Raw genomic sequence first — 14,919 nt, 5'->3', positions numbered from 1 at the left:
TTATTTTGCATTCTCCGTGGAGGTCTGCAAATTGACACGAGATTAGAGTTGTACGTCTTGTTTGTTAAAGAGGGACTTAAGCACTGATTATGAATGCTTCTTGTTCTAAATTCAATCGATCTATTAATCTATCATTACTTCTCATTACTCCTGCCAGTGACAGGAACAATCAGAAATGGGTACGTGTTTTTGGGTAAAAGATCTTTTTAATAATCAATTTTACAACATCCTCATGAAGCAGCTTTTTACTATGATACTCATCTTACAGATCAGGAAGCTAGAGAAGAAAGTTATGCAAAAATTAAGATAACAGATATTAGAAAGATTTTGAATTTTTGACTATGTGCTCAATTCATGAAGTTAGTAATATGGCTGTGAGGTTCTCCACCTAGGTAAATGTGGAGGGAGAATAATTAGAAACTAGAAGGTTGGGAGAGCAATGGAGCTGTGTGTGATTTGGGGAGAGGGGAGCAGGATGAGTCTAGTTGAGGTATATTGAGTAAGAGGAGTCAGCAGTATATGATGAGGTCTGATATGAAGCAGAAGCTATCTGAGTGGAGCTGGCTTAAAGATCAGAATGCAAGATAAGAATGCATGAGTCATTGGAAGAATGAGATTTTTGCCCTAATATGTTTGCTATCACAGATCAACTGGTAACTAGTATAAATGCTATTTAAAAGTTAAGCTTCAAGCATATAAGGAAGAGAATAATGCAGAAATCATTTCATTACTTTTATTTGATACTAGATAATTATACTTTACATGAATGATTCACTGGGATGGTGGTGGGAGGAATGTCTACTGTCTGACAGATTCTCTCTGAATGATCCAAGCAGACACTCTGGGAAATCCAGATGATCTGAGTTGCAACTCAAAAGTGACTGCTTGACTGCTCCTTTCACATTGTATAACAAAACCTTTTTTCTATTAGTTTTATAGCTATCAGGGACTTTTTCTGTAATATAATTATTAAAAAACTATTGTATAAGCATTTTAAAAACAGTAATTTTACACAGACTCAACTATTTTTTTCCTTGAATACATTCACTAGGTTCAAACTCAGAAGAATACACAATAAAAAGTCCTCTTTCCTCCCTTCACCAAACGCTCCAGGCTCTGAGTTTCCCTCTCAGAAACAACCAATGTTATAAGTTAAAAAAAAAAAAAAAAAAAAAAAACTTTTTTTTTATGGTTTTCTATTACATTACAGGAAGAAAAAATTGGTAATTTAGTTTTATATGGTGGTTCCTCCAGAAAGACTATGGCTATTAAGTCATGAAATAACGTTACAACATTAAGTTATGAAGTAATACATTTGCCTTTCTGGTTTGTAGCTGTTAATAACCCACGAAGGAAGTTCTGTAATGAAACTTTGTTTTGCCTCATCTCATATTTGTTGTTAAAATTATATAACTTTTTAAAAACTTACCCTTGAGTACCATGGGCACTCAAGCTGCAAATGATTAAATCTATACACAGAGAGGAGTGACTGCCCCAGGAGGGGAGTTATTATTTCATTAATATTAATTTCAAAGTTGATAGCAACCTATAGAAAGAAATAAAAATATTTTAAAGATCATAAATCCCAGGAAGGAAAATTTTAAGCAAATTCATTATTTGCTTAGTAAATTAATGGCTAGCAACAGGCAAATATATGCATATTTCCCTGAGGCTCTTTCCAAATTTACAATATTCATTTCTTCTCATGTCTCAATCTTTAGCTGAGCCAATATTGTGCAACTTTGTAGGGGAGAGATAATCTGATCTTCAGTTTAAGAGAATACTCCACTTAGAAGGGTTTAGTAAAGATTCAGAAACATTCTGTGCCAAAGTTAAATTATGTAAACTCACTATAGGACAGAAAGTGTTCCAAACCTTGAATTCTTTGAGTATTCATGACTTGGATCGAAAATGACACATGTAACATAAAACTTAGCTTAAAGTACATTAAATGTGACACAAAAAAGTAAATTAGCACGATGTCTGATTCAAAACCTGGGGAGATAAATGGGAAGTAAATTTAGAATCACAAAGTTTCTAAGGATCTTAGACACTGAAATCTCTTTTTATGGGAGAAAACCAAGACCTAGAGAAGCTAAGACTCTCAAGATTACACAGTATTCTGCAGAATCTAGAACTTGAACCCAGGTAATCTGACAATTAGATCAATGCATTCTCTAATGGTCTGTATGTCAGGGGACACTATAATTTTTCTAATTTTAAGAGCTTATTTTATATTCTTCTATGATGAATTATTTCCAGGAAGTCTTGTCTAAGTCTCCAGGTTAAATGCTCTTCTTCTGGGCTCCCAAACAGGTGCCTACCTCAATTTTAACTCTTTAGTAGAATTTATTGGTATTTGAGCTGCCTGTCTCCCCCTACCAATCTGTAAACTCCCTGAGCATTGGGAATGACTCTTAATCCTCATTGTACCCCAGTAACTAGTATAGTACGTAACACATTCTGAATAGGTAATCAAAAATACTAATTGAATTGATCCTTCCTTGAAATCCTTCAAAGGCTCACCACCATCTGACCTTTGCCTACCTTCCTAACCTCACATCCTCAAATTACTCTTTTAGTTCTGTGCAAAGATAGTTTCTTATTATATAGTTCTGTTCAAGCAATCCTTTTCCCTTTTTATCTCCCCCGTACACACACACATCTCCCACTTTATTAACTCTCTGGAATAATTTTCTCTTGGAAGTGTTTCCTGACTCATGACCTCTCCCAGCCTAAGTTGAATTAATGCTCCTTCTCTGAGCTCCAGTAGTTCCCTGTGCACCTGTCTCTGCTGCACTACACACATTACATCATAAAGGAGTTATGCAAACACTCCACTCAAGTTGTTTTATTCACGTTGGTATCCTCCAAAATTAGTACACTGTCTGGCACATAGATGATTTCAAAATGTGATTTAAGTAAAAAAAAAAAAAAAAACCACATAACAAAGAAATCTTGGCACAGGGTATATTTTTGGAGAGACATAGATGTGGAAATGCAAATAATGGAATATTTCATATATTTTTCTAAGAGACAGAACTAAAAGAATTTAAAAAAGCCTTTCAATGTTGAGGCTATAAATTCAAATCACAAAACAATAAAGGTCCTTACAAGAAAGATACTACAATGGTATTTGACTATTTTTAAAAAGGCAGAGATTGGGGACCAGGAAAGCAGACTATTCACACGAATGCTAATATGGGGTTATCAGAGGATAACAGGGCAGTCACAATCATTTTAAAGATACATTCTAATATGAAGAAAAACCAGACGTTGTATTATATTCAAACCTGTCCCTCACATGACCTAGGCTTCAAGGCACCATCATTACAGATGGTCCCTTACCTAGGATAATTGGACTTAAGACTTCTGACTTTACCATGGTGAGACAGTGATAAGCGTTCAGTAGAAGCCAAACTTCAAATTTTGAATTTTGGTCTTTTTTTCAGGTTAGCAAAAGGCAGTATGACCTTCTGTCCTGGTACTTACTGGGCCGAGGGAGCGAACCACAGCTCCCAGTCAACCATGCAATCCCGTGAGTAAACAACCAATACACTTAGAACCAGTGGTTCTCAATTTCCGTATAGTATTCAAGAAATTACATGCGATACTCAACACTTAATTATAAAATCGGCTTTGTGTTAGAGGATTTTGCCCAACTGCAGGCTAATGTTAAGTATTCTGAACACATTTACGGGAGGAGAGGCTAGGCTAGGCTATGATGCTCTATAGGTTAGATGTATTCCATGCATTTTTGACAATAATATTTTCAATTTACGGCGGGCTTATAAAGTCATAACTGTCATTAAGTCAAGGAAGGGCTATATTCCCAAATTAGTATACAAACCCTTTTCTTTTTAATTCATTCTTATTCTGTGTGTACATATATATATACACACACACACACACATATATTTTGTGTATATACATATACACAAAATTTACCATTTTAACCATTTTTAGAAGCACAGTTCGGTATCGTTAAGCACAAAGTTGTACAATTATCAACACTATTCATCCCACTTCACTTTTAACACACACCACAGCCATATTTCCTTTTTCCCATTAACTTTGCTTCTGTAACGTACTGAATTTCACGCACCACAAAAGGTTCTGCCGGGTTAAGACTCAGGAGCTGGGGTGAAGTAAATCACTGAAGGACTATCCTTCCCGGCCTATCCAAATCATAGGCTTCTTTTAATGGAGTTTCAAAGCTAAAGACCACTTCATCGCCTCCCTCCCGCCTTTGTAGGCATCAGTAACCTAGCAGTAACCATAGCAGCATCCACATCTCTCCAAAAAATGCACCGAGTCCCTAAAAGCAGCAGCCTCGAGCCAGCGCGGAACCCCCGCAGCTTCCTTTTCCACCGCGCAAGGTAACTAGCGCCGGGACTGGGCTCTTTATCCAGGACCGCAGCCAAGAGGTCAAGACAGAAGAATAAAGAACGACGTGAGAAACAGAGCTTAAGTCTTAGAACTCCCTTTTACTCTCCTCCACTACCCTCCTCTTCGTAAAACACAGCCAGCCCAGCCCCTTCGCTTGTTTCTTTAAACTCCTAGCGCGACCCTTCCAGCGAGACCAGCGCACTTTATTGACGCAAAGCTCCCGTTCTCGCGAGGATTTGGGAGCGAGGGGCGAAGAGAGCGGACAAATCTCTCGAAATCTCAGTAGGCGCTGGAGCCGGAGCGGCGGTTGAGAGGCTTGGAACGAGGGGGAGGGGTGGGGCGCGGTGCTTGGAAGGGGCGGGGCTTAGCCTTGGAGAGGGGCGGGGCCGGGGAGGAGTGGGGAGGCGAGAGAAGGCCGGGGGCGGGGCCGCGGGGCCGGAGACCTGTTGATCGCAGGTAGCGCCGGCCGGCCGGGGTTCCCTTGGGACTGGGGCGACTGCGCATGCTCGCTGGCCGTTTCGGGCCAGTAGCCGAGCCGCGGTGACGAACCGGCTCCTCCGCTGCGGTGGTTGCGGTTGCGGCGATGGCGATGTGAGGGGGCCCGGGGCGGGATGGTGCTGACCCGGGTAGGGCCGTCTTATTCCAGCAGGACAGCGAGCTCCTCGGCCCGACAGGCGGTGGAGGAGGCCGAGCCGGGCGAAAGGTAAGCCGCTCGGGGTCTTCTCCGTCTCCCTGGGCTCCCGACACCCGAGACCCCTCCCTCTTTCCCACGGGCCCGGCAGGAAGCGGCCTCCTTCTCCTGCCCCCGCTCGCCCGCTCTCGGCCGGAGCCCGGCCCCGGCCCCGGGCCCGCTGAAGGTCGGTGGGGACGGCCGTGCAGAGCGCCCTCCGGGTGGCGACGAGCCACGGCGCCCCGCTCGCCGGGTGCTGCCCGCTGCTCTGTCCCCTGCGGCGCGTCCCCCGGCCGGTGCCCCCGGACCTCGGTCCTGCTGTACCGGCCGTCGCCTGCCCTTCGCGGTGCGCTGCCGCCTCGCCGCTCCGTCCTGCCCTCACCCCCTCCTCCCACGTGCCCTTTCGCTCCGCTCGTGTCCCGGTCGAGGCGGCGTATCCTCTGGCTCCCCGTAATTTCTTCCAGCTCCGTGCATCCCTGGTTTGGCTCTTCTTCCCGACGCTCCTTACCCGCACGGACCAAGTTTGCCTCTACAATTTCTAACTTGGCTGCCTTCTTTCCCCCTTTCAGCACTTCGTTCTCCTTTGTGAGTTTCTGAGGCGGTGTTTGCTTTAACCTGGTTGTCCGCTGGAGTTCATCCTGTGCCCCCCTTGCCTTCGCAGGCCCTCACTCCCTAACTCTTTGACTGTCTTTTGGTACCGTTTCATCGTTTTCCGTCTGATGGCTCCCGGCCTCCCGTCCTTTTCCATTGTGACCCTATTTCCCGTATGTCATCTTGGGCTCTCTTTCTCCTCTCCGTCTCTAAAACTGTTTTTTGGGGGGTTTTGAAGATTTGTGTGTGTGTGTGTGTGTGTGTGTGTGTGTAGATCCAGCGTCTTTAAGCCGCTTAACTTTTTATTAAATCTCTGAGTTCAGTCTCATCTGCTTTCTGCTACCTAAGCTAGGTATCCATACTCAGTCTTCTTAGTGCATCATGCAGTTTAATAAAATCTCTTCATCTTTTTTATTCCCTGACGGGGAAATGTTGTCAAAAGAATGACAGTAGCAATAAACCTCTTACATTTATTTACTTGATTGAACCTTTAATTTTTAGGGATTCTATTTACCTTACACATCAGAATAAGCAAGTCGAGTATAGACTTGATGAAAGTATAAAGGGTTAAGACTTGTTAACATAAGGTTAAAATTTGGAATTTTTTTTGCCCTTCAGCAAATACAGTTGTCCAAGAGCTAACCTTAAATGAAATTTAATAAATTCTATTTTATGAAATTCGTTATTAACTTGATGTTTTACATAATTACAATTGCAAATGATTGCGTCATTTTCTTGAGGGTCTCTGCTCTCTTTAATAAATGCATGTAATTTTTATTTATTTAAGAATAGATTTAGTGTGCCTACTGAATGAAATATATGTGAGAACAGATGTGTTAAATTTTTGAATTGGGCAAAAGAACTTTCTAACTAGTGTTGCCCCCCCCCATTTCATTTATATAAAACCTCTCTATATGAATAATGGTAAAGTATTTTATTTCGAAGGCGTCTGCTGAAGCAGATACTTTCAGTGAAGTTTGCCTTTATTCTAGGGTTGAAGATCAACTGGATTATGTATTTCATTCTGGAATCTCAAAGCAGTCCACAAACAGTAAATTCTTCCTTACATTGTCTATGTCAGGTAGGAATTAAAATTTTCTGTTTATGTTGTACAGAAGGGAAATACCAAGACAAAAAAGTGTAGTTTCTTATCCAGACTGATATTAGAGATAAAAGTGGAGGGAAATACAGTTTAGTATCCAGTGTCTCAAAGCTATACCTCCTTTGGAAGAACTAGCCAATTACTGTGTGTGGTAAGAAGTGATGAACTCTTCAACTTTTAAGATTTTTTAAAAATGATTTTTCCTATGCAAATACATATAACTGCTGCTTAACAAGGAAGCTTTCCCACCTCTCAAAGGCAAGTCTTTTTATTTTTAGGTAACAATTCATTAAAAAAAGTAAAGGCCTACAAATTCTTGTTAGTATTTTTTTTTTTACTTTGTTAATTGTGTACTTTAAGAATTAAAATAATAATTTGTGGTAGACAGTAGGCACAGAGCTTGATGTCAGAAGATCTAAACTCTTATGATGACTCATAACGTTAATTTGTAGAAGCCACTTAACCTCTATAGCTAGTTGTCTCTACCTGTAATAAGCGGGTAAAAAAGGTGGCCACTCAGTGATCTTTCAGTAGCAAAGTAAGCCTTATTTAAACATGAGTAGGGCCACCACAGACAAGAATTGTTATATATTTCTATCTCTTTTAGACTGTGTAAAAGTATCATTAGTTAAATCCCAGATCAAACTGGAATTTAGATTTTTTAATTTAATTTTAGACTTCTGTGAAAAATCTAGTAGAATGCTGGTGAACTGTATACTAGCTTATATTAATATTCATACACAGTGAAACAGATGCTGTAGCATTCATTATAAAGAATTAAAATGCCCTTTTTCAGGGTTTGATACTGAAAGGAGATGTTGTAAGAGTTATTCATTTATCTTTGGCTACTGCCATAATTTTCTGTTGTCTTATATTTTTAGCTTTGTTTATTATGGATATAGGCCCTTGACAGTGGGCATTGTTTAGGGATTAGAAAGGGCAAGAATTTCCTTTGCTTTGATTTTATGTATTGAGGAAAAACTGCTTAAAAGTGAGTTTTGTGATATGTATGTGTGTGTTTAAGTGAACGGATGAAGATGGGAGCATATAGATTTCTTTTCCCTGAGTTTGTCAGGAAGAAAGTTTAGAAATGAGTAAGAAGCAGAATCGTGATACCAAAAAGACAAAACAAAACTTAATGAACCCAATGATGTTTTAGAAAAGTTACAAAGCGCAAGTTGTTAGGCAGGTCTAGATTTTTCAGAAGAAATAACGTAAAACAGCTCCACAGTGGGTTTCACCCTTTTAACAAGTACATACTCCGTTATCAATAATGTGCTAAATTTAATAAAAATTTGCCTCTTTTTTCTTGACAGGAATCTAGAGGTATCGGGCATATTATACCAGATTATATCAGATCTCTCCTACTTGAATAACTTCTTATTTTGATGAAACAATCTTTATGAACTCTCAACCAAAACAACATTCTGAGTAAATTATAATATATTCCTTTTATGGAATTAGGTCTCTTTAGACCATCCATAATAAAGCAAGTATTTCTAAATTATATTGTTAATTTAGAAGTCTGTAATTGACAATATTATGGAACATTTCTGTTAAGTTCTATGAAATGTCCTTTTGCTACAGTTCTTAATATAATCAGACGTAGAAGTATTCCTTCATTGAAATCCCCTTGAAGTTGTCTTATAGGATGCAGCTGCTTCATTCATGATTGTTTTTAGATCAGTGGTATCTCTGACATCTGCTTTTTGATGTCTCAAGTTGCCAGTAAGTCATGGTCTTCAGTTGGAAATACTGCTAACTGTAAATGTCTAAACAGCAAGATCAGGTCTTATTGACAGTCACTGTTTCAGACATTGGAAGCTTATATTCCCCGTTACCATCACTTTTGCCTTTTGGAATTAAGGACCCCAGTTTTAAAAACCATTCTCATTCTTCCTCAGGCTTACTGAAAATTAGTTCTTTTCCTCAGGTAAGATAAGATTAGAATGTAGGCTGTCACCAGTCTTGTTCTGTAAAATGAATAACTTTTATGTCAGAGTATAATAATTATATAATAAAATGCTTGCCAACGGCCCCATTTTTATAGAAGAATTCTGAAATAGACCTCTAGGCTTGGGGAACCAAAGAAATGTCTCTAAGGAGTGAAATCAATAGAAAATTTTAAATAGAGATTTGAAATATTCACAGTCTCCTTTTTTCCTAGTTTTTCTCAACACCTAAGATCTAAGATGATCTTAATTGGAAGTCAGCTCATTTCCCTTTAAGGTCTGATGTCCTATAAATGACAGTATTTTTAAAACATACAATTGAAACTGATAATAAAAATCTATTTAGTTGAGTTACAGTATTTTGAATAGACATTTCTCTAAATGAAATCATAGTTAAAAAATTGAGATAAAATATTGAGATGTAAGGAATTGTTGAATCTCTGTATTGTGCACCTGAAATTGGTATAATACCTTATGTTAACTATACTATAATTAAAATAAAAACGTCATACATAAAAAAAAGAAAAGAAAAAATTGAGTTAAAATAAAATAATACTATCAGCTATTTATTGAGCACTGTGCACCAAGTCCCATACCTAATGCTCTGTGTATATTTGTATATATTATCTTTATAAGCTTTAACTTTTGATCTAGGAGTTACAAATATTATTTCTATTTGAGAAAAGTAAGATTTCGTGAGTCTGGATTAGAATCCGGATCTCTTTGATGTCAAAGTTACCAGCTGACTGAAGAAAGCAAGAAAGCATAGACGTTTAAGAAAGCATTGTTTGTTTCTTAGAACATTTTCAGAGAGAGTATTGTAATCCTCTTTGTTCTAGTTTTGAGCTTTGTTGAGATAACCAATAATATGAAATAGTTTAGGGGATGCTGGGGACAGATCCCTGAACTAGGTAGTAGATCACTGTGGTTCCTTCTGAATTTCTCTTCCTATTAAGAGAAGTAATTGGGGATCTCTGGGTGGCCCAGCGGTTTAGCGCCTGCCTATGGCCCAGGGCACGATCCTGGAGTCACGGGATCGAGTTCCACGTCGGGCTCCTGGCATGGAGCCTGCTTCTCCCTCCTCCTGTGTCTCTGCCTCTCTCTCTCTCTCTCTCTCTCTGTGTGTGTGTGTGTGTGTGTCTATCATAAATAAATAAATAAATCTTAAAAAAATTTTAAAAAGTAACTAAATTTTTGGTCATTTGGGCTCTTCTTGTCTTGGGGTTTTATTGTGTTTTTTAAAATGTTTGTTTGTTTGTTTGTTTGTTTGTTTGTTTGTTTTAGAGGGAGAAAGAGTATGTAGCGGGGAGGAGCACAGGGAAAGAGAATCTTAAGCAGACTCTGTGCTCAGCACAGAGCCTGATGCGGGGCTCAGTCTCACAACCGAGACCATGACCTGAATTGAAACCAAGTGTTGGACATTTAACTGAAACCAAGGGTTGGACACTTAACTGACTGGTTTTTTAAAGTATATAATAACATGATATATTCAGAGGCATTCTGTTTTATGTTACGAGCAGGTTTGTTTTATGGCCTGGATGTGTCCCTGAAAAGTTTATATGAGCTAGTTTTAATAAATTAAATCTTGTTTCCCATTATTGATATGATGTGAGATGTAGCTTTCATTAAGTGTCCCATAATGAGCAATAAAAGTTCTTTCTCTGTCTTTCTACTTTGTTCTCATATAGTAAGTCAACCTTGGGAATACTCTCAGAAGTTACCAACATTCCTTCTATGTTTAAAAAAATATTTTTACTATGGATTTTCTATAATATTAACACAGTTATCCAAAGTGAACAATGTTTTGTTTTGAGAATGCTTAACTTTTTAACCTAAGTGCCAATTCTAAGATAGTATATTTATTAGATAATATATTTATTTTATTAGACAACTGTTGAAAACCAAATTTTGAAGAAATTAGAAGAGAACAATCTTTAAAACTTCAGATTTTGTTTGTGGGTGTGGAATGTGAGAAATTTGAAGATTTCATAATTGGAGAATAATGCTAATTGCATGGAAAATTAAATGTGGTTCATCTATCAAGGGTAATCTTTTTTTATTAGTGCTGCATTCTGGTTTCAGTTTTTCTTTTAGTGGGGGCTTTTTTTTATCTCATGACTTGATCATTCAATCTATTTCCAATAACAATTCAGGTGTAGACTTTACAATTATGCAAGTTTAAATTTAGGCTGTGTAGTTTGGCACATTTGAGAGTTTTGTCCTTTTTCCATTTTTTCCTAACTGTGGTCTTGGGTAAGTTATGTAAACCTTTTGTTCTTTAGTTTCCTCACATGTAAAATGGAGTAATGATAGCTCTTTCAGATTTTTGTGAGAATCAAATAAAATAACATAGTTAAAACTACTGGTGTAATAGTAGGTACTCCGGAAAATTCTGAATGTTTATATTTGGTTTCAATTTGATATTGCTATTTGATCTATATTTGATATCAATAGAGAAACATACAGTTTTTTAAAATACTGTTTGTCTATCAAGTTGTTCTTATTATCTTCCCTTTTGAAAGTCTCCTCCCCCCTCCCTAAAAGAAGAATTTAGTATTCTATTCTCTTCTTAAATATTTTTATAATTTGGGCAGTATAGTATATGGCAGGCTCTCAGGAATTCATTTTTTTTTAATTAATTTATTTATTTATGATAGTCACACAGAGAGAGAGAGAGAGGCAGAGACATAGGCAGAGGGAGAAGCAGGCTCCATGCACCGGGAGCCCGATGTGGGATTCGATCCCAGATCTCCAGGATCACGCCCTGGGCCAAAGGCAGGCGCCAAACCGCTGTGCCACCCAGGGATCCCTCAGGAATTCATTTTGATGAATAAGTTGTGGCAGCAAAAGTTTCTAGGCCAGTGTTCTTCCTTAATTTACATGTCCTTTCTACTGTAATTATTCTGATAAGCTCATCTTAACTGTGAATCAGTTTTTAAAATGAGAGATGTCACAGATCAAAGAATTGTGCATGTGAATAACTGTGAAGGCAAAAAGAAAGTTAAAAGCTATCTGAATAGCGTGATCTTCAGAGTTAGGCAAGTAAAAGGTGGCTTGGCCATTTTAGAGCAGGTTATAATACAATGACTTAGCATGTTTGGCCCCTACAAGAAGGAGCTTACAAAGATGGGCAGGGTATGGTGTCAGGGCCTCAGCCAGATAAGAAGGAAAATGAATGTAAATCAAGATATAAAAACATAGCTCAGATATTTATATTGAATCACCCAGTGCAGACTTAAGCAACCTGGATGGCCAGAATTATACCGGATAGCAGGGTTAGAGATATAAAACTAACCCAGATATCACTGGTTGATTGTTCTCAGCTTACTGGTATGGCCTGACTTGGTCAGGATTAGCTCTCAGACTTTAAGGGCCCCATCTGTGTGGATTGGAGTTCAGCTATGCCCTGAGTGAGACTTAGAAAAGGTGGCAGCTGAGCACCCTCCTCCCCCAAGAGACCGATCTTCTACTCTTCTCGGTTTGCTATACAACTTGAGTATTAAGAGTATTTTATTCACAAGGTTGTAAGAGCAGCATTTTGAAGCCTTCTCGGGGTGCCCCTATTTTGAGTTTCCTGCTTATTCATTAGAAGGCTCAAGAAAATGGACCCAAAACTGACTAGCTAGTATTGAATGGGTTGAGTTAACCTCCTTCTTTGTTCCCAACATATTCCTATTTAACATACTTGAATTTAACTGTACTTATAAGGCACTCTTCCCTCCATTGATCCTAGATCCCAAATGTCAGTCTCCATCCCCATGTGTCTGCCACAGTGTGAACTCCTTATCTAGTTGGGCTTGAATGTGATGTTCCTTCATTTGGCATCAGTTCCTATATGTCTGCCATAATTTGAGTTTCTCAACATTGAAATATGAACATTTAAAGATGTGTATATTTTTTGTACAATATGGCCCCTAAATGCAAGTTTACTATGTTATTTAGTGCTTAGCTGAAGAAACAGTGAATTTTTTCCTAAAGCTGGAAGACCAAGTGAATGTGTTTTATTTATTGAGAAATGGTATATTGATTGCCACTTTGGAGCCTTTCTAAGGGATTTTTAAGGGTAAGTTGGCCCATAGGTGATTTCTGCCTTATGTGGCATCTACAGTATTTTCTGATTAGGCATCATTATTCAGACTGTCAGTATTATAAGCTCTGAACCCATTTGTGTCATGGCTGCTAACTTTGGAATAGAATTTAGAAGCTGGAGCCATTGGCTCCATAATTGGTAGAAGTGATCCCTTTATTTCTTAGGTTGGCAAATGGAGCGTCTTAAAGTTCTTATTCGCTCAACTCCTTTCCTGTCTTCAGGACACATATTTTGAGTCCACCATCTGAGTCAAGGCTGTTAGTTTTTTTATTTCTGTGAGAGGATCTGATCATCTCCTGTGGTCTCCAGCTCATCTTGAGGAACTTCTAAGCTGTGCCTCTTACTTTCAGATGTTTCTACATCCTTTTAGATTTCTGGTAATACTCATGAATTCAGACTGAGTTCAAAAGGGTTAGTGTGGTTAGCTGTTGTTTTAGGATTAGTGTAGATAATGTAGGAGCATCTCCCACATTTTTCCAGATATCCATGCCTAGACTCCTCTTTGTGAATATTGGAGGTCTCTCAACTGATCTTATTGGAGTGAACATCTCTATAGCCTTAAAAACTATGCATAGTTTTTATGCACTTGGTGCTATTTCTGGGATAGTTACTATACATTCCAGCAGTTAAAGAGATGGCTTGGTATTCCTAAACTAACATACATATTCATAGACATATGTATGTGTAATTTAAAACTTTCTAGTTGCTACATTTTACAAAGTAAAAATAAATGGTAAAATTAATTTTTATAATATATTTTATTTAACCCAACATATCTAAAATATTATTTCAAGATGTGATCAGCATAAAAAAACATTTTAATGAGATATTTATGTTCTTGTTCTACACTGTCTTTGAAAGCTAATGTGTGCTTTATGCTTAGAGCATATCTCAACTAGTGCACTACATTTTTAACAGTTAAAGTAAGATATAGCCCTACCAAACAATAGAGTTACATTCAATGAAAAAATATTTTATACTGCGCTAGTGTTTGGATTTAAATTTAAATTACTTTAAATTTAAAAATCAGTTCCTCAGTCACACTATCATATTAATTGTTCAGTAGCCACTGTGTCTATTGGCCACTGTGTTAGAGTCCCTCTAGAGGGCCAAGGACATCTTTCAGAATAATAGATTAACTTTGTTTCTTTGATAATTGTCAGATTGTTCTCCCAGTCAGTGTAAGAGTCTTTCAGTATACATTTTCCATTTAGTATCAGAATCCGTTTCTGTTTGAAGTTCCCCTTTGGCTTCTTTGGATTGGAGTTTGTAGTTTACTCAGCTAAATTCTCTCTTAGAGACTTAGGAAATGGCCCAAGAAGGAACACTACTCAAATTATTTCATTTAGGCTATCTTGTCAGGTCCAGAAAAACAGAAAGAACGATTTAGTTGCAGGTAAGTCAACTCTTTCCCATAGCTTCAAATGCTCAGATTAAAGTGACAGATTCTAAGCCAGGAAGCTGACTGCAGAAGGGCCATGAAACTCATGGCTTATCATGGAGCAGAAAGTTTCCTTGAAGTGGAGTGTTTCCTAGGCGTCCTCTGGGTGAAAGGAAAAAAGCCCTTTCTTTACCTTCTTTCATTCTTAAGAGAGGACAGATAAGGATTTTTCCGTTCCATAAAAGATCCTTTGCCTGAGGATATGAATGGCATAAGCATTTGTGTGAGTGATTACAAACTCTGAATGCATTTACCCTGTAGATGAATTTGATTTGAACTGCACAGGGTTGGTTGGTTGGTTTTGTTTTTGTTTATTTTTGAACTAGTTGGCAACATCTGAGGTTTAGGAGAGTTCACCATTAGAAAAATAAAATGTTCATTTCCTATTGAAAATTTAGAAGCTTTCAACAGTGCTGGATCAGCAAGAATTGGCTGTACCTGTGTGGCAGTTGCTCCCTGTGATGGGAAAAGGGCAGTTTATGAAAAGAGAATCAGACAGATCCCCTTTGACCCTGAGAGTCCTCTGGTTTTTCTTGCCTTTCTCTTTTTGCCTACTCTCCTTTCCTTTGGTCCTTTGAAATTTTTCTACCAGTACATAAACATAAAAATAATTGTTTTCTGTTTTTTGAGGGGGAATGAAAGCCAGGTTTATCAGCATCACACGGTATATATCTGTACATATAT

The 14,919-nt window shown here is 38.2% G+C and overlaps 2 protein-coding genes across 18 annotated transcripts in view; one reads left to right on the top strand and one right to left on the bottom strand.

Annotated features, from left to right (window-relative positions):
* LOC140636405 (uncharacterized) overlaps positions 1 to 6,381 on the bottom strand; it is a 55,850-nt gene extending 49,469 nt beyond the window's left edge. Inside the window, exons 1-2 of the mRNA XM_072831628.1 lie at positions 6,361 to 6,381; positions 4,106 to 5,712 (exon numbers count right to left, since the gene is read on the bottom strand). Coding sequence (XP_072687729.1) covers positions 4,669 to 5,712; positions 6,361 to 6,381 — 1,065 coding nt within the window. The 3' untranslated portion in view covers positions 4,106 to 4,668. The remainder of the gene's footprint in view (positions 1 to 4,105; positions 5,713 to 6,360) is intronic.
* Positions 4,812 to 14,919, top strand: part of FAM135A (family with sequence similarity 135 member A) — a 132,944-nt gene continuing 122,836 nt past the window's right edge. For 5 of the 17 annotated variants that reach the window (XM_072832444.1, XM_072832445.1, XM_072832447.1 and 2 more), the window contains exons 1-2: positions 4,817 to 5,092; positions 6,643 to 6,731. The gene's annotated coding sequence lies outside the window, so the exon portion shown is untranslated. Of the gene's footprint in view, positions 5,093 to 6,642; positions 6,732 to 13,020; positions 13,172 to 14,919 lie in introns of those variants that run through there. The other 12 variants (XM_072832443.1, XM_072832438.1, XM_072832436.1 and 9 more) reach the window with 5 other exon arrangements.

The sequence above is a fragment of the Canis lupus genome, chromosome 7 (genome assembly GCF_048164855.1).
Source record: "Canis lupus baileyi chromosome 7, mCanLup2.hap1, whole genome shotgun sequence".
Classification (NCBI taxonomy): domain Eukaryota; kingdom Metazoa; phylum Chordata; class Mammalia; order Carnivora; family Canidae; genus Canis; species Canis lupus.
This window is presented reverse-complemented; position numbering and strand designations above follow the sequence as displayed.